The sequence below is a fragment of the Petromyzon marinus genome, chromosome 66 (assembly GCF_048934315.1).
Source record: "Petromyzon marinus isolate PM22_M1 ecotype Great Lakes invasive population chromosome 66, UKy_Petmar_22M1.pri1.0, whole genome shotgun sequence".
Taxonomy (NCBI): domain Eukaryota; kingdom Metazoa; phylum Chordata; class Hyperoartia; order Petromyzontiformes; family Petromyzontidae; genus Petromyzon; species Petromyzon marinus.
Window position 1 is genome coordinate 10,033,377 of NC_133732.1, and position 20,297 is coordinate 10,053,673.

At 50.4% G+C, this 20,297-nt stretch overlaps 2 protein-coding genes across 2 annotated transcripts in view; one reads left to right on the forward strand and one right to left on the reverse strand.

Annotated features, from left to right (window-relative positions):
- Positions 1-8,966, reverse strand: part of CHORDC1 (cysteine and histidine rich domain containing 1) — a 41,427-nt gene extending 32,461 nt beyond the window's left edge. The window contains exons 1-4 of the mRNA XM_076054657.1: positions 7,455-8,966; positions 4,859-4,908; positions 3,217-3,273; positions 2,026-2,198 (exon numbers count right to left, since the gene is read on the reverse strand). Of these exons, the coding sequence (XP_075910772.1) occupies positions 2,026-2,198; positions 3,217-3,273; positions 4,859-4,908; positions 7,455-7,518 (344 nt within the window). The 5' untranslated portion in view covers positions 7,519-8,966. The remainder of the gene's footprint in view (positions 1-2,025; positions 2,199-3,216; positions 3,274-4,858; positions 4,909-7,454) is intronic.
- A 6,072-nt stretch (positions 8,967-15,038) lies between these two features.
- Positions 15,039-20,297, forward strand: part of LOC116956669 (guanylate-binding protein 6-like) — a 49,562-nt gene continuing 44,303 nt past the window's right edge. Inside the window, exon 1 of the mRNA XM_076054652.1 lies at positions 15,039-15,072. The gene's annotated coding sequence lies outside the window, so the exon portion shown is untranslated. The remainder of the gene's footprint in view (positions 15,073-20,297) is intronic.

Below are 20,297 nucleotides of genomic sequence, written 5' to 3' on the forward strand. Positions count from 1 at the left end.
CTCCACAGGAGGTGTTGTCAAGGTGGCTGTAGAAGGAGTCCCCTCCCCACTCCTTCCTCCAGTCATCCTCGTCCTCGACCGTGAGATGCGTCTCCTGAATGAAGAAGACAGAGGCAGCATGTTTCCTCGCAAGAGATATTGCGGAAAACCTCCGCACTGCCTCCCTGCACCCGTTCACATTCAGGGAGCCGATGTACATTGGCGTTGCTTGGTCCTTGCCTCCATGGCCTCCCACCTTGTAATTTGTTTGCGGAAATATCTCAGCTTTTCCCTCTCCGTGCCCCGGGACTCGAGTCCCTGCTTGGCGAGGAGTCTCTCTGCTTGAGTCACAGAGGCCTTTATTGCCTTGCTGTCCTTCCATCGAGCCAAGGCAATGTCCGCTCTGTCCTTCCTCACGTTGGTCTCGTCGAGGAAGTGCCAGAGCTCTTCCGGGGAGACCAGGGGAGTCTGAGGGTCAAGGAGTGTAGACCCCTGGCTGCTCTCGCTCCCCACGCTGAAGCAGTCGTCCCGATCTGAGTCGATTTCCTCGGCGTCCAACTCCGCTGGAAGAGCTGCAGCGGCTGGGCTGGCGCATGGCCCAGCGGCGTCCTCTCCCCCAGTGTCAGGAATGGCCTGGGATGGCTCCTGCTCAGGCTCTTCGGGTGGATGGCCCGGTGTCTCTTCCGCTGGTTTTGGGTCAGCAGTGGGACGGCGACCTTCCTCCTCATTCCCATCCATTTCGTCCTCGCCCTTGGTGAGTGTGCTCGACGTCTCTCCGCCGACTTCTTCCTCTCGGTCAAGGGCGGAGCAAATAGTATTTGTCCTCGCTTCATGTATAGCTGGTGGGGAGTGAGTCTCTATGACCACAGTAGACGGGTCGATTTCCGTGGCGATGTCGCCTTCATCGTCCACGGTCTCCTGCTGTGGAAACCCTTCTCCAGACGCACGCTGCTTCTTCTTCTTCTTGGTGGGTTTCTTCCTCGCCGCCCGTGCGTCACTTGGAGTGGCGTCCGGGAAGGCGGAAACCACGTCTTCGGCGTCTGGCAGCTGTTCTGCTTCCTCCCCTGGTGTGGGGGGTTTCACCACTTCTTCTGTTCGAGGTCTGGGAGGGGTTCCTCCTCTGAATTTGACCCTTGAGATCCTGGTCCTTCTGTATTCTTCCTCTTGCGATTTGTCGCTTGAGGCAGGGAAGTTGGGCCACGACCTCAGGTGTAGGAGGCTGCATAGCTGGCAGGTCCGGTGTGGGCTGTTGGGGGCCTTGATGCAATGGGGGCTCTTGCTGCTTTGCCCCCTTTGCTCTGCCTCCCTCCTCCCCGCTCTTTTCTCCGACCCTCACCGTCGTCGGTTTAGGGCAATCCCTTCGGAAGTGCCTCTCTTCTTTGCAAAGATTGCATCTGATGCAATCCTTGGCATAAAACAGTCTATGGGCAATGCCTGCATAGACAATGGCAAAAGAGCCCTCTTCCTGCTGTCCGGGAGTCAGCAGGACGTGCACCTGCCTCTTGAAAGATAAAATGTGTTTCAGAGCAGGGTTTTTGCACCCCAGTGACAGGGCCCGTACTGGCGCCAAGATGGTACCCAGCTTGGACACGTGCTCCAACACGACCTTGTCGGGGATGTAGGGCGGCACGTTCGAAACGACTATTCGCGCCGCCACTGAAGCGACGGGTTCCAGCTGGACGTGGAGTCCCCCCCACGGTCATCTCCTTCTCGACGGCCGCATCGGCCACCTTTTTCGTCGTCAGGAAGAAGACGGCTTTCCCGCTGGTCTTTGAGGCGTGGGTGATGGTGGCTGGTAGGACGATGGCGGCCAGGGCCTCAAGGGAGCAAAGGATACTACGACCAAAAACCCAGCCACGAAGAATACCAGCTAGGAGACCAGGTGTTGTACCTCAATTATGAGAAAAGAAAGCAGAAGTGCAGGAAATTCCTCCCTTCCTGGACAGGACCACATGAGATTGTTGACAAAATGTCCCCAGTCGTATAACAGCTAAAAATCCTCTCTCTCTCCTCTCTCCCCCCTTCTCCCCTCTCCCTCCCGCTCACCTGGGCCTCTCGACTCTCTCGATGGGTTTGGGAGGGGCCGTGTGAACCATGGTGAACTCGGCTCCTCCCCGCTCCGTCCCAGCGTCGCCAGCCTCTCGCTCCTTGTCGCTGCGAACTTCTGGCTTCACGGCCTCGGGCGGCTTCACGTTGCTGTGACGCCCGCTGGTGCAGCCCTGGGCGCAACGGGAAAGCGGCAACGTGGACAAAGATCCCCCGCGTAGCCTCCGATAGACTGGTGAAGCAAGTGCCGTGTTAGTAGCAGCGGTGGCGGCAGCGCCTGTGCAGGCTGCCGGAACTGTGGCACCACTCAGGGACACACACACACACATACACGTACACACACACACGTACACACACACATACGTACACACACACACACGTACACACACATACACACGTACACACGTACACACACACACATGTACACACACACGTCCACACACGTACACACAAACGTACACACACACACACGTACACAAACACGTACACACACACGTGCACACACATGTACACACAAACATACACGCACACACACACGTACACACACACATGCACACACAAACGTACACGCACACACAAACGTACACACACACACACGTACACGCATACACACGTACACACACGTACACGCACACACACATACACGCACACACACGTACACACACACACGTACACACACACACCACACACACACACACACCACACACACACTCACTTGTACACGTACACACACACACGTACACACGTAAACACACACTCACTTGTACACAGGTCTAAGCCAACCGTGCTCAGAGGACGTGAGGGGAAAGGGACAACACTCTTAGAGGAGCAGCCAGAAGTGTCCAAATGTGAGACGCCAATTCTAACTGCGGAGAAAAAAACCCGGAGACAAATCCACGCGGCCACGGAGGGAGAGAGACGCAGACTCCAAATCTACAGCAGCAGCAGCAGCAAGCGTCGTCAGGGTCGGGATGGAACCCACGACCTCCTGCACACCAGGCGAGGTAGTTAACATCTCCTAGCCACCGTGATGATGATGAGAGAGAGACGCAGACTCCAAATCTACAGCAGCAGCAGCAGGCGTCGTCAGGGTCGGGATGGAACCCACGACCTCCTGCGCACCAGGCGACGTAGTTAACATCTCCTAGCCACCGTGGTGCCCCTCACGCTGGCTGTGGGGGCGCTGCTCACCGGGATGCCGAGGAAGTCGGAGAAGTCGGTCGTTCTCCGCTTACAGCAAGACCAACCCTGTGGAGAGATCGCAGGCGGCATCAGTGCCACACACCATGACGACAACACCACCACCAACACAACCATCAACAACACCATCCACCACTACTACTACACAACCATCACTACCATCAACACCACCACCACTACACAACCATCAACACCACCACCACCACCAACACAACCATCAACAACACCACCAACACAACCACCACTACCATCAACACCACCACCACTACACAACCATCAACACCAACAACACAACCACCACTACCATCAACACCACCACCACCACTACGCAACCATCAACAACACCACCATCACAACCACGACTACCATCAACACCACCACCAACACAACCACCACTACCATCAACACCACCATCACCACTACCATCAACACCACCACCACGACACAACCATTAACAACACCACGAACACAACCACCACTACCATCAACACCACCACCACTACACAACCATCACCACCATCAAGACCACCACCACTACACAACCATCCGCAACACCACCAACACAACCACCACAACCATCAACAACACCACCAACACAACCACCACTAACATCAACACCACCACTACACAACCATCACTACCATCAACACCACCACTGCACAACCATCAACAACACAACCAACACAACCACCACTACCATAAACACCACCACCACTACCATCAACACCACTACCATCAACACCACCACCACTACACAACCATCAACAACACCACCAACACAACCACCACTACCAACAACACTACCACAACTACCATCAACACCACCGCTACCACCACTGCCACCACCACCACCACTGCCACCGCCATCACCACCACCACTACCACCACTACCGAAACCAAAACCACACCTTGCACTGCCAAAGCTCTCCATGGTTGAGCTACGTGAAAAATCCCCAAGATCTGCCCATCCTGACCCACAGACTCGCACAGAGACCCACAGACTCGCACAGAGATCCACAGACTCACAGAGAGACCCAGAGACTCACATAGAGACCCATAGACTCACATAGAGACCCACAGACTCGCACAGAGACCCACAGACTCGCACAGAGACCCACAAACTCGCACAGAGATCCACAGACTCGCACAGAGATCCACAGACTCACAGAGAGACCCAGAGACTCACATAGAGACCCATAGACTCACATAGAGACCCACAGACTCGCACAGAGATCCACAGACTCGCACAGAGATCCACAAACTCGCACAGAGACCCACAAACTCGCACAGAGATCCACAGACTCGCACAGAGACCCACAAACTCGCACAGAGACCCACAGACTCGCACAGAGATCCACAGACTCGCACAGAGACCCAGACTCGCACAGAGATCCACAGACTCGCACAGAGATCCACAGACTCGCACAGAGACCCACAGACTCGCACAGAGACCCACAGACTTGCACAGAGACCCACAGACTCGCACAAAGACCCACAGACTCGCACAGAGACCCACAGACTCGCACAGAGACCCACAGACTCGCACAGAGACCCACAGACTCGCACAGAGATCCACAGACGCACACACGATGATGATGATATTGACGACGACGACGCCGCTACCGCGGCTCACCTTGAGAGCGTCGTGGAACACCGGGACCCCCGGGTGGTGGATGCAGCAACCTGGGGGGGGGGGGCAGAGAGAGGGAGGAGGGGGTGCAGGAGGGCCACAGACACGGTGAGCGCCGCGACAACGCCGTGGATTCACGCCGCTCAACCGGGGCCGTGCCGGGCCCACGGGGCGCCACGGTGCCAGGGAGATGTTAACTACCTCGCCTGGTACGCAGGAGGTCGTGGGTTCAATCCTGACGCTGACGACGCCTGTTGCTGCTGTAGATTTGGAGTCTGCGTCTCTCTCTCTCATCATCATCACGGTGGCTAGGAGATGTTAACTACCTCGCCTGGTACGCAGGAGGTCGTGGGTTCAATCCTGACGCTAACGATGCCTGCTGCTGTAGATTTGGAGTTTGCGTCTCTCTCTCTCATCATCATCACGGTGGCTAGGAGATGTTGACTACCACGCCTGGTACGCAGGAGGTCGTGGGTTCCATCCCGACCCTGACGATGCCTGCTGCTGCTGTAGATTTGGAGTCTGCGTCTATCTCTCATCATCATCACGGTGGCTAGGAGATGTTAACTACCTCGCCTGGTACGCAGGAGGTGTGGGTTCAATCCTGACCCTTACGATGCCTGCTGCTGCTGTAGATTTGTAGTCTACGTCTCTCTTCCTGTGGTCACGTGGATTTGTGTCCGGGTGCTCCGGTTTTTCCCTACAACATTTAGAATCAACGTCACCACGCGCTTAGGAGTATTTGGTTGCTGCTAAACATTTCCACACAATAATGATGATAAGCTACTTGGTTGAGCTATCATTTGTGATAGCCAAGTCGCTTCTGTAAAAGAGCTACACAGCTCAGTGGTACCTTACACTTGGGTGATTGATTGGGTGAGTGGGTGGGTGAGTGGGTGGGTGACTGGGTGAGTGAGTGGGTGAGTGGGTGAATGGGTGAGTGAGTGGGTGGGTGACTGGGTGAGTGAGTGGGTGATTGATTGGGTGATTGATTGGGTGAGTGAGTGGGTGACTGGGTGAGTGAGTGGGTGAGTGAATGGGTGAATGGGTGAGTGAGTGGGTGATTGATTGGGTGAGTGGGTGGTTTAGTGAGTGGTTGAGTGAGTGGGTGAGTGGGTGGGTGAGTGGGTGAGTGGGTGATTGATTAGGTGGGTGGGTGGGTGAGTGGGTGGGCGAGTGGGTAAGTGAGTGGGTGAGTCATTGGGTGATTCATTGGGTGATTGGGTGAGTGGGTGGGTGAGTGGGTGGGTGACTGGGTGAGTGAGTGGGTGAGTGGGTGAGTGGGTGAATGGGTGAGTGAATGGGTGATTGATTGGGTGAGTGGGTGAGTGGGCGAGTAGGTGGGTGATTGAGTGGGTGAGTGAGTGGGTGATTGATTGGGTGAGTGGGTGATTGAGTGGGTGGGTGCGTGAGTGGGTGGGTGAGTGGGTGGGTGAGTGAGTGGGTGGGTGGGTGAGTGGGTGGGTGGGTGAGTGGGTGGGTGGGTGAGTGAGTGGGTGAGTGGGTGGGTGAGTGGGTGAGTGGGTGGGTGGGTGAGTGGGTGGGTGAGTGGGTGATTGATTGAGTGGGTGATTGATTGAGTGGGTGATTGATTGAGTGGGTGATTGATTGAGTGGGTGAGTGAGTGGGTGGGTGAGTGGATGGGTGAGTGAGTGGGTGAGTGGGTGGGTGAGTGGGTGATCTAGTGGGTGGGTGAGTGGGTGATCGAGTGGGTGAGTGGGTGGGTGAGTGAGTGGGTTGGTGGGTGAGTGGGTGGGTGGGTGAGTGAGTGGGTGGGTGAGTGGGTGAGTGAGTGAGTGGGTGATCGAGTGGGTGGGCGGGTGATCGAGTGGGTGGGCGGGTGATCGAGTGGGTGGACGAGTGAGCATTTGGATGGTAGAAATGTCCCCGTGATGATCGGCCACTTGCTTGAGCTGTCATTCGTGCGAGCCAGGGTCTCATCTGTAGCTTAGTGGGCCTTACCTGGTATCAAAATAATATTTAGTTTTAGTCCACGCAAATACGATAATAGAGTCTTTCTTAACCATCCCATCAGCCCCACAGCAATTCTGGGGCTGCGTACTTGAAGCAGCTTTGATTCGGTACAAAGCAAAAACTCTGGATCGGTTTCAACATTCAGAGTCTCACCAGCAGTGCCAGAATCGCTTGAACCAACGCACACGTCATACAGTACACGCGGTACAGTACATATTGTACAGTACACGCCACACAGTACAAACTGTACAGTACACGCCATACAGTACACGCGGCACAGTACATAGTGTACAGTACATGACATACAGTACAAACTGTACAGTACATGTCATACAGTGCATGCGGTGCAGTACCTATTGTACAGTACACGTCGTGCAGCACACGCCGTACAGTACATGTTGTGCAGTACACGCCATACAGTACATGCGATACAGTACATATTGTGCAGTACACGCGATACAGTACGTAGCGTGCAGTACACGTCGTACAGTACATGTCATGCAGTACGCGCGATACAGTACACGCGGTACAGTATAGATTGTACAGTTCACTCGGTACAGTACATCGTGTGCAGTACATTGCGTACAGTACACGTCGTACAGTACACGTCATACAGTACACTCACCATCGTCGTTTGAGTCCGCATCAAATCGTTGCCCGCAGCCTCGATTGTAGCACAGCAGAGACATGGCGAACCAGACTCACCTAGACCCTGACTCACCCTAACCCTGACTCACCCTGACCCAGACTCACCCTGACCCTGCCTCACCTAGACCCAGACTCACCCTGACTCACCTAGACCCAGACTCACCTAGACCCAGACTCACCCAGACTCACCGAGACTCACCTAGACCCAGACTCACCCTGACCCAGACTTACCTAGACCCACTCACCCAGACTCACCTAGACCCAGACTCACCTAGACCCAGACTCACCCTGCCTCACCTAGACTCACCTAGACCCAGACTCACCCTGACCCTGCCTCACCCTGACTCACCCTGCCTCACCTAGACCCAGACTCACCCAGACTCACCTAAACCCAGACTCACCCTGACCCTGCCTCACCTAGACTCACCTAGACCCAGACTCACCCTGACCCAGACTCACCCTGACTCACCCTTTATTCACCTAGACTCACCCAGACTCACCCTCTACTCACCCTTTATTCACCTAGACTCACCCTTTATTCACCTAGACTCACCCTGACTCACCCTTATTCACCTAGACCCACCCCGACTCACCCTGCCTCACCCTCTACTCACACAGACGCCGACCCACCCACTGACCCAGACTAGACCCAGACTAGACCAGACTCCCAGACGAGGTGGATCTTGAGGAAGTGGATCTTGAGGAGGTGGAGGATCTAAATCAGGTGGAGGATCTAGACGAGAAAGAGGTGGGACGAGACGAGGAGGAGGTTGTGGGTCCAGAGGAGGTGGAGGGGGATCTAGAGGAGGAGGTGGAGGGGGGTCTAGAGGAGGAGGTGGTCTAGAGGAGGTGGTGGAGGGGGTCTAGAGGAGGTGGTGGAGGGGGTCTCGAGGAGGAGGTGCAGGGGGGTCTAGAGGAGGTGGTGGAGGGGGGTCTAGAGGAGGAGGTGGATCTAGAGGTGGCTCTCGAAGAGGGGGGTCTAGAGGAGGTGGAGGGGGTCTAGAGGAGGAGGTGGTCTAGAGGAGGAGGGGGGTCTAGAGGAGGTGGAGGGGGTCTAGAGGAGGTGGAGGAGGGGGATCTAGAGGAGGAGGGGGGTCTAGAGGAGGAGGGGGGTCTAGAGGAGGTGGAGGGGGATCTTGAGGAGGTGGATCTCGAGGAGGTGGAGGGGTGTCTAGAGGAGGTGGATCTTGAGAAGGAGGTGGAGGAGGGGGGTCTAGAGGACGAGGTGGAGGTGAGCGGGATCTCGAGGAGGAGGAGGTGGATCTCGAGGAGGAGGTGGAGGGTCTAGAGGAGGAGGAGGTGGATTTCGAGGACGAGGTGGAGGGTCTAGAGGAGGAGGAGGAGGTGGATCTCGAGGACGAGGTGGAGGGTCTAGAGGAGGAGGAGGGGGATCGCGAGGACGAGGTGGAGGGTCTCGCGGCGTCTGGATCAGAACTTTCCAGTCAAGGGGGCGGTCCCGCAACGTGAATGGGCGGCCGGCGAGCCGCGCGGGAGCGGCTAGATGCGAGGCGCGTGTCACTGTACGCAATGCCGGGCAACGCTACTCACTTGACACGACGAGTGGGGTGAGGAGGGCCGTTATGAGCACCCCGGAACATGCATCGGAGGCCCAATCGTTAAGCGGCTAGACGCAACGGTTGAAAATCACAAGCCTGGTCACTCGTGTCGCCTTTGACGGAGGTAATATTATGGACAGAAGGAATTGTTATACTGGGTGGCCCAGAAGTCAGGACACATAGGGGCATTGTTATACAGAGTGGCCCAGAAGTCAGGACACATAGGGGTATTGTTATACAGGGTGGCCCAGAAGTCAGGACAAATAGGGGCATTGTTATACAAGGTGGCCCAGAAGTCAGGACACATAGGGGTATTGTTATACAGGGTGGCCCAGAAGTCAGGACACATAGGGGCATTGTTATACAGAGTGGCCCAGAAGTCAGGACACATAGGGGCATTGTTATACAGAGTGGCCCAGAAGTCAGGACACATGGGGGCATTGTCATACAGGGTGGCCCAGAAGTCAGGACACATAGGGGTTTAATTATACAGGGTGGCCCAGAAGTCAGGACACATAGGGGCATTGTTATACAGGGTGGCCCAGAAGTCAGGACACATAGGGTCATTGTTATACTTGGTGGCCCAGAAGTCAGGACACATGGGGGTATTGTTATACAGGGTGGCCCAGAAGTCAGGACACATAGGGGTATTGTTATACAGGGTGGACCAGAAGTCAGGACACATAGGGGCATTGTTATAGAGGGTGGCCCAGAAGTCAGAAGTCAGGACACATAGGGGTATTGTTATAAACTTCATGACAAATGCTACAGGCCCCGCACGAGCTGCATCTGGCACCGCCGTCTCCCCGCGAGTCCTTGAATCTCCCAGCCGATCAAGCAACTCCGCAAATGGCAAAGCGTGGGGGTTGAAGAAACACGGTCAGAGAGTTCCCATTCATCCAGCAGTGGATTGGCGCCGCCTCGCAGCGAATGCCTTGAACACCACCGACTCCCACGCTGCCCCCAGGGGTGAATTGTAGCCCGCGCGATAAGGGCCGTCCATAAATGACGTCACGCAGCTAGGGGGGGGAGGGGGGTCAGATATTTGTGACGATCATGTGACGAGGGGGGGGGGGGTGAGAAATGTGACGTCACATCAACATGCGCAACTTTAAATAAATACAGACAACACGTTCTACTTAATTAAATAGACTTTTAAATAAATGTTTTCTCCTACAACATCAGAGTGCAGCGCCACATTAAATACGCACTACATCGACAATAGTTTAAAGCGATTTGAAGCGTGTTATATTTTGGGGGGGGGGGGCGGAGCTTTGTGACGTCATATTTGAGGGGGGGTCTGACTTTTTGTGACGCCATGTGACGAGGGGGGAGGTCAAAAATCGTCCAAAATCGCGTGACGTCATTTATGGACGGCCCCATAGCCCCCACGGCAGAAGCCCCATCGCGAAAAAAGGGGCACGTGCAGCACGTGCAGCGGTCACGAGGCGCACGTGCCACGGTCACGTGATTACCAATTCGTAACAATGGCCGGCTGGCGACCAATCAATGATCAGACACCACTTTCACTCCTCCCGTGGCGTGAAATTGTGTTGGTATTGTTTGAGCCTTAACGGTTGGTTAATTTTCACCAACATATTGCATAGAACTCTGACGTTTTTTTAACTGTTGGCTATATATATTACATTATTGGCATAATACAAGTATTACGTGTGTATTAAGTTAATTATGTATTTGTATTGTGTTTAGTTTGTGGTGCCAAAGGAAGTTCAACAAACACGCAGAGACCCACAGGCACCCAGACCCATAGACACCCACAGAGACCCACAGAGACACAGACTCATAGACACACACATAGACCCACAGAGACCCACAGACACTCACAGAGACCCACAGAGACCCACAGAGACACACAAACACTCATAGAGACACACAGAGACCCACAGGCACCCAGACCCATAGACACACACAGAGACCCACAGAGACAGACCAATAGACACCCACAGAGACCCGTAGAGACCCACAGACACTCACAGAGACCCACAGAGACCCACGGAGACACACAAACACTCATAGAAACACACAGAGACCCACAGGCACCCAGACCCATAGACACACACAGATACCCACAGAGACACAGACTCATAGAGACACGCAGAGATCCACAGGCACCCAGACCCATAGACAGCCACAGAGACCCACAGAGACCCACAGACTCATAGACACACACAGAGACCCACAGAGACACAGACTCATAGAGACACGCAGAGACCCACAGACACCCAGACCCATAGACACACACAGTGACCCACAGAGACACAGACTCATAGAGACACGCAGAGACCCACAGACACCCAGACCCATAGACACACACAGAGACCCACAGAGACACAGACTCATAGAGACACGCAGAGACCCACAGGCACCCAGACCCATAGACACCCACAGAGACCCACAGAGACACAGACTCATAGAGACACGCAGAGACCCACAGGCACACAGACCCAGAGACCCACAGAGACACAGATTCATAGACACACACAGAGACCCAACAGGCACCCAGACCCATAGACACCCACAGAGACATAGACACACACAGAGACCTACAGAAACACAGACACTCATAGACACACACAGAGACTCACAGTCACCGAGACCCATAGACACCCACAGAGACATAGACACAAACAGAGACCCACAGAGACACAGACCCATAGACACCCACAGACACACACATAAACCCACAGAGACACAGACACTCATAGACACAGAGACCCACAGAGACACAGACACTCATAGAGACCCATAAAGACCCTCAAAGACAGATACTCATAGAGACCCACAGAGACACACAGACACTCATAGAGACCCACAGAGACCCACAGAGACACAGACACTCATAGAGACCCACAGAGACCCACAGAGATCCACAGACACTCATAGAGACCCACAGAGACCCACAGAGACCCACAGACACTCATAGAGACCCACAGAGACCCACAGATACACAGACACTCATAGAGACCCACAGAGACCCACAGAGACACAGACACCCACAGAGACCCACAGACACTCATAGAGACCCACAGAGACCCACAGACACTCATAGAGACCCACAGATTAGCACGGTTGGCTACGTACGGTGCGAAAGAAGTTCAATATACATACGTACAAAGCCACGCGTGAAATCATTCGCTAAATAAACGGTCATGCAACGATCGCGTGCATCGAACTGTTGACGACATAGCACACTGACCATTTATCAACGCCGTATGACATCGCAGAATATTCCGCACGTTTACGATTAATTAATTACTTTCACACGCCGTGTCTCGTACGTCACCATAGCCGTGCCTCCACAAGAACAAACATCAAAAGCGTTGAGTGTTTTTTTGACACCTTCCATCAGTCGCACGACCTACATTTGCTATTCATCCGCTCAGCGTTGGTTCGACACGCGGTACTGATTTTCCTTTGCATAACAAAAATAACAACGAGGCCCACATCTGACAAACGAGGGTCTTGGCCTATACACATTCGTGCAGTTCACCAGGATTGGTTCAAACAAAGCCTGGCGCTGCTGATGAGACACTGCATGTTGAAACCAATCCTTGCTTACAAACATCCGTACAGTTCACCAGGAGTGGTTCAAACAAAGCCTGGTACTGCTGATGAGACACGACATGTTGAAACCAATCCTTGCTTACAAACATCCGTGCAGTTCACCAGGATTAGTTCAAACAAAGCCTGGCACTGCTGATGAGACACTGACTATAAAAACCGGTCCAGATTTTTCTTTTGTGTTGATAATAAGATGCACTCCCAGAATCGCCACGGATTAAACACTGGACCCTATGGGAGCCTGTGTGTCGCTGTCAGTCTATGTCTCTGTGTGAGTCTACGTGTCGCTGTGAGTCTGAGTGTCTTTATGAGTCAATGTGTCTTTGTGTGATTCATTGGGGACACTATGCGAGTCAGTGTCTTTCTACAAGTGTGTGTCTCTCTGTGTGAATCTGTGTCTCTCTGTGTGAGTCTATGTCTATCTGTATGAGTCTGTGGTGTCTCTCTGTGCGAGTCTGTGGTGTCTCTTTGTGTGAGTCTGTGTCTCTGTGAGAGTCTATGTCTCTCTCTGTGTGAGTTTGTATCTCGCTGTGTCTGTCTCTCTCTGTGTCTCTCTGTGTGTCTGTGTCTCTCTGTGTGAGTCTGGGTCTCTGTGTGTCTGTGTCTCTCTGTATGAGTCTGTCTCTCTCTGTGTCTCTCTGTGTGAGTCTGTGTCTTTGTGAGTCTGCGTCTCTATGTCTGTCTGTGTGAATCTATGTCTGTCTGTGTCTGTCTGTGTCTCTCTGTATGAGTCTGCGTCTCTATGTCTGTGTCTCTCTCTGTGTCTGTGTCTCTCTGTGTGAGTCAGTGTCTCTCTGTATGAGTCTGTCTCTCTGTGTCTCTCTGTGTCTCTCTATGTGAGTCTGTCTCTCTGTGTCTCTGTGTGAGTTTGTGTCTCTCTGTATGAGTCTGCGTCTCTATGTATGTGTCTCTATGTCTGTCTGTATCTGTCTGTGTCTCTCTATATGAGTCCGCGACTCTCTGTGTGAGTCTGTGTCTCTCTGTGTGAGTCTGTGTCTCTCTGTCTCTGTGTTTCTCTGTGTGTGTCTGTGTCTCTCTGTGTATGTGTCTCTCCATGTGAGTCTGTGTCTGTATCTCTCTCTGTGTCTGTGTCTCTGTGTGAGTTTGTCTCTCTCTCTGTGTCTCTCTGTGTCTGTGTCTCTCTGTGTCTGTGGCCCTGTATGTCTGTGTCTCTCTGTGTGAGTCTGTGTCTATCTCTCTGTGTCTGTGTCTCTGTGTGAGTCTGCCTCTCTCTGTGTCTGTGTCTCTGTGTGAGTCTGTCGCTCTGTGTCTGTGTCTCTCTGTGTGAGTCTGTCTCTCTGTGTCTCTGTGTGAGTCTGTCTCTCTGTGTCTGTGTGAGTCTGTGTCTCTCTGTGTCTCTCTGTGTCTGTGTCTCTGTGTGAGTCTGTCTCTCTGTGTCTGTGTCTCTCTGTGTGAGTCTCTCTCTCTGTGTCTCTGTGTGAGTCTGTCTCTCTGTGTCTCTGTGTGAGTCTGTCTCTCTGTGTCTCTGTGTGAGTCTGTCTCTCTCTGTGTCTCTGTGTGAGTCTGTCTCTCTGTGTCTGTGTCTCTCTGTGTGAGTCTGTCTCTCTGTGTCTCTGTGTGAGTCTGTCTCTCTGTGTCTCTGTGTGGGTCTGTGTCTCTCTGTGTCTCTCTGTGTCTGTGTCTCTGTGTGAGTCTGTCTCTCTGTGTCTGTGTCTCTCTGTGTGAGTCTGTCTCTCTGTGTCTCTGTGTGAGTCTGTCTCTCTGTGTCTCTGTGTGAGTCTGTGTCTCTCTGTGTCTCTCTGTGTCTGTGTCTCTGTGTGAGTCTGTCTCTCTGTGTCTGTGTCTCTCTGTGTGAGTCTCTCTCTCTCTGTGTCTCTGTGTGAGTCTGTCTCTCTGTGTCTCTGTGTGAGTCTGTCTCTCTGTGTCTCTGTGTGAGTCTGTCTCTCTCTGTGTCTGTGTCTCTGTGTGAGTCTGTCTTTCTGTGTCTGTGTCTCTCTGTGTGAGTCTGTCTCTCTGTTTCTCTGTGTGAGTCTGTCTCTCTGTGTCTCTGTGTGGGTCTGTGTCTCTCTGTGTCTCTCTGTGTCTGTGTCTCTGTGTGAGTCTGTCTCTCTGTGTCTGTGTCTCTCTGTGTGAGTCTGTCTCTCTGTGTCTCTGTGTGAGTCTGTCTCTCTGTGTCTCTGTGTGAGTCTGTCTCTCTCTGTGTCTGTCTCTCTGTGTGAGTCTGTCTCTCTGTGTCTCTGTGTGAGTCTGTGTCTCTGTCCACGGGTTTCTCCACGAGTCGATGGATCTCCAACCAATCAGAAATGGACGATAAAGAGGCGAATTGCACGTTTAAGATATTCAGAATTGGATTTGATTACCTGCTCATATAAGGACTTCCGCCGGATGTATGGGGGGGAGGGCGGCTGCTGATTGGTTTTCCCGCCTATTAAAGGAACTCTGCCCACACGACGTCTTGTTACTGGTGTTGACCACGTGGGGGAGAGGCACCTGCAGGTGAGGGGCACGCGGGCTGCTGTGGCGTCGATTTGGTGTCCGATATAAGCCGATTCTGGCCGATATTGACGTCCGTGTGACTATTCCCCCCCCCCCCCCCCCCAGAAAAAAATATCTAACTTTGAAAACGAATTTACGAATTTGCTGCCTAAAATATTTTAAAAAATTCGCTAACACAGGATAGACTTTAAATTTTGATTTAAAGCTTTCGTGACTGCAGTAATTCATATTCCTAGTTTTTTCGGTAAAGTCACGCTGAAGAGAAACAACAAAATAACAAAATATATATAAAACAATAAAAAATTCTCACGACGTTTCGACCATAACTCAAACGGTCATCATCAGGTGTGTCGGTTTGCATAAATTTATTTTGAAAACGGCATATTTATTTATATATATAAAAATAACGTTTGCGTCACGCGCAACGATGGCAGTTTGCCAGGACTAGTCCATCTATTTTTTGAAAAGAGGAGGGGGGAGACGAAATTTGTTTTTATGTAAGCTGTCTGAAAGGCACTGTAAGCGTGAACAATCAATCAAGAACTGAAATGATTTATCAAATCTTTCCAATGATTGCTAAGATAGAATCCATCTTCTCGGTTGAAATTGTCTCTGTGTTTGTATATGTGGATAGCCTCATGAACGAATCTCTCATGGAAGCCAGATGGCTTACAAAGAACCTCCGTCTTGGAAAAGTCAATGGCATGTGAGCCTACTGAATTAGAACAATGATCTGCTACGGCCGAGGTGTTGGTCCTACCGTGTTTAAGGTCTGCTTTATGTTCACGAATGCGGTCCGAGATATGGCGTTTGGTTTCTCCAATGTAACTACTACCACAGAGGCAACTTAGTTTGTAGACACCAGGGTATTGTATGTCCGGAATCACATCTTTTACAGACGGAACCAGATCACGGATTTTATGTAATGTGTTGAAACGGACCTGGATCTTGTGTTTATTCAAGATTTTGGAGATCTTTTTTGTGATCCCAGCAATGTAGGGTAAAGTGATGGTTTTGAAAGGCTCCTCAAGAGGGTTCTTCTTCATGGTTTGAGTGATAGCTTTGCGGATTGTATAGTCGGAGTAACCATTAGCCCTAAGAGCTTGGTGTACGTGCTTGAGTTCACTGCTTATGTGTTCCTGGTCGGATATGCATTGGGCTCTATGATACAGAGTCTTGATGAGAGAATTCTTCTGTGATGGATGGTGGTGGGAATCCGGTTTCAGATAAGCATCCGTATGGGTAGCTTTCCTGTAGACAGAGTGGCTCATTGAACCATCAGGTCTCTTTTTAATTAGGACATCCAAAAAAGGTATCTTGCCATCTATTTCGACTTCCATGGTAAATCTGATGGCTGGGTGTATGGAATTGATGTGGTCGAAGAATTTGTCTAGAGCAGGCCGGCCATGTGGCCAGATGACAAAAGTGTCATCCACGTACCTCTTCCATAAGGTTGGGCGCAGAGTGGCAGTCTGGATGGCGTCAGTCTCAAATTTCTCCATGAAAATGTTAGCTATAACTGGAGAAAGGGGGGAGCCCATTGGGGTGCCCTCAGTTTGTTTGTAGAAAGTTGGTTCATCAAGGACTAAACACTGAGGTACCCCCCCTGGTGAGACACTGTTTAACCAATACATACTTCACTTGGAATGGAACTTTCTACAAACAAACTGAGGGCACCCCAATGGGCTCCCCCCTTTCTCCAGTTATAGCTAACATTTTCATGGAGAAATTTGAGACTGACGCCATCCAGACTGCCACTCTGCGCCCAACCTTATGGAAGAGGTACGTGGATGACACTTTTGTCATCTGGCCACATGGCCGGCCTGCTCTAGACAAATTCTTCGACCACATCAATTCCATACACCCAGCCATCAGATTTACCATGGAAGTCGAAATAGATGGCAAGATACCTTTTTTGGATGTCCTAATTAAAAAGAGACCTGATGGTTCAATGAGCCACTCTGTCTACAGGAAAGCTACCCATACGGATGCTTATCTGAAACCGGATTCCCACCACCATCCATCACAGAAGAATTCTCTCATCAAGACTCTGTATCATAGAGCCCAATGCATATCCGACCAGGAACACATAAGCAGTGAACTCAAGCACGTACACCAAGCTCTTAGGGCTAATGGTTACTCCGACTATACAATCCGCAAAGCTATCACTCAAACCATGAAGAAGAACCCTCTTGAGGAGCCTTTCAAAACCATCACTTTACCCTACATTGCTGGGATCACAAAAAAGATCTCCAAAATCTTGAATAAACACAAGATCCAGGTCCGTTTCAACACATTACATAAAATCCGTGATCTGGTTCCGTCTGTAAAAGATGTGATTCCGGACATACAATACCCTGGTGTCTACAAACTAAGTTGCCTCTGTGGTAGTAGTTACATTGGAGAAACCAAACGCCATATCTCGGACCGCATTCGTGAACATAAAGCAGACCTTAAACACGGTAGGACCAACACCTCGGCCGTAGCAGATCATTGTTCTAATTCAGTAGGCTCACATGCCATTGACTTTTCCAAGACGGAGGTTCTTTGTAAGCCATCTGGCTTCCATGAGAGATTCGTTCATGAGGCTATCCACATATACAAACACAGAGACAATTTCAACCGAGAAGATGGATTCTATCTTAGCAATCATTGGAAAGATTTGATAAATCATTTCAGTTCTTGATTGATTGTTCACGCTTACAGTGCCTTTCAGACAGCTTACATAAAAACAAATTTCGTCTCCCCCCTCCTCTTTTCAAAAAATAGATGGACTAGTCCTGGCAAACTGCCATCGTTGCGCGTGACGCAAACGTTATTTTTATATATATAAATAAATATGCCGTTTTCAAAATAAATTTATGCAAACCGACACACCTGATGATGACCGTTTGAGTTATGGTCGAAACGTCGTGAGAATTTTTTATTGTTTTATATATATTTTGTTATTTTGTTGTTTCTCTTCAGCGTGACTTTACCGAAAAAACTAGGAATATACAGGATAGACTTATTCATATTCTTAGTTTTTTCGGTAAAGTCACGTTGAAGAGAAACAACAAAATATATATAAAACAATAAAAAATTCTCACGACGTTTCGACCATAACTCAAACGGTCATCATCAGGTGTGTCGGTTTGCATAAATTTATTTTGAAAACGGCATATTTATTTATTTATATATATATTTTATATATATATATAAAAATAACGTTTGCGTCACGCGCAACGATTGGCAGTTTGCCCAGGACTAGTCCATCTATTTTTTGAAAAGAGGAGGGGGGAGACGAAATTTGTTTTTATGTATGCTGTCTGAAAGCCACTGTAAGCGTGAACAATCAATCAAGAACTGAAATGATTTATCAAATCTTTCCAATGATTGCTAAGATAGAATCCATCTTCTCGGTTGAAATTGTCTCTGTGCTTGTATATGTGGATAGCCTCATGAACGAATCTCTCATGGAAGCCAGATGGCTTACAAAGAACCTCCGTCTTGGAAAAGATTCGTTCATGAGGCTATCCACATATACAAGCACAGAGACAATTTCAACCGAGAAGATGGATTCTATCTTAGCAATCATTGGAAAGATTTGATAAATCATTTCAGTTCTTGATTGATTGTTCACGCTTACAGTGGCTTTCAGACAGCATACATAAAAACAAATTTCGTCTCCCCCCTCCTCTTTTCAAAAAATAGATGGACTAGTCCTGGGCAAACTGCCAATCGTTGCGCGTGACGCAAACGTTATTTTTATATATATAAATAAATAAATAAATATGCCGTTTTCAAAATAAATTTATGCAAACCGACACACCTGATGATGACCGTTTGAGTTATGGTCGAAACGTCGTGAGAATTTTTTATTGTTTTATATATATTTTGTTATTTTGTTGTTTCTCTTCAACGTGACTTTACCGAAAAAACTAAGAATATGAATTACTGCAGTCACGAAAGCTTTAAATCAAAACAGGATAGACTTTTTATTTATTTTTTATAATGTCTAATGGTGTATTGTATTACATTGCTCTTTACTTTTTTACCTTTTCTTGTGTCATTGTATTTGGCAGATTCGAGGTTAATAAAGTACAACCATAACCACAATCATATAAACATAAATCTATTTTATAGCACTATATGGGGGGGCGATGTGTGTGCCCCCCCCCCCCAATGTATATTATAATTACGGCCTTGCTGCTCCTGACGTGGCGACCTCGAGTTTGAATCGCGCGCCACTTGGCCGCGCGCCAGATGGCCGCACGCCAGGTGGCGCTATTTCACGGCTTTGCGGTCATAAGAGGTCGATTCTGCGGCCGTAGTGGCGACTTTACTATCGGCTCTGTGGGTGGTGGGGTCACCCGCAGCAGTGCCGGATGATCCTCGTAGCAGAAGTGGCTGCAAAGGCTCCGGGCCCCGCACTTTCAAGGAGGGTCCCGCGCTAAATGCTTTCAAGCTATCGATTCCGGTTCATTGTTTCTGCGCTTGCTCTATTACTATAGTACTGCACTGCCTTCAATTACGAACTAATTTTTACGAACGACTGGGTGCTTAAGGTTGACGCTTTGTCGTATTATTTGGCTGTATAGAAAGTGAAAATAAATTGCTTTACTGTGGAAGTAAGAAATTCGTTTTAATATTTTTTTTGTATTTAGGGCCCCTTTATAACGACATGCTAATGGCCCTGCACCGAGCTTAATCAGGCACTGACCCCCAGTACTGTGGTATTGTCGGACGCTCTGCTTTAATTATTAGCAACTATCGTGGCGTCTTGCCCTAATCACCTCTTCATCGTCGTTACAGCTCCACGGGCTGCAACATTTAACGCTGTTGGTGGCTCTGTGACCTTTGCAACAACAAAAAAACGCAGCCCACGAACGGCTCCGCAATTGGTAGTTGCCTCCTTTTGCAGTGTACAGCGTGCTTAAAAAAATGTTAACAGTTATATGGGACGTTTTTTATGGAAAAAGAACGAATAATGCACTAAGAGCATGATAACAAATCGGTGACATGCGGTGAGGTCAATGGATGGGGAGGCACTGGCTAGTATCGAAGCCAGATTCACTTAGGGGTGTGCGTTAGACACGTCCCCCTCGGTGAGGCTGATGTGACAACTGCCTCCCCTGGTGCTTTATCATTGCAGTTTCATGACGAGACCAGCGATCCTAAATATCTTTATACACACACGTGAAATAAGTTACCTGGAGTATGGAAGGCGAGGACATGAAATGAAG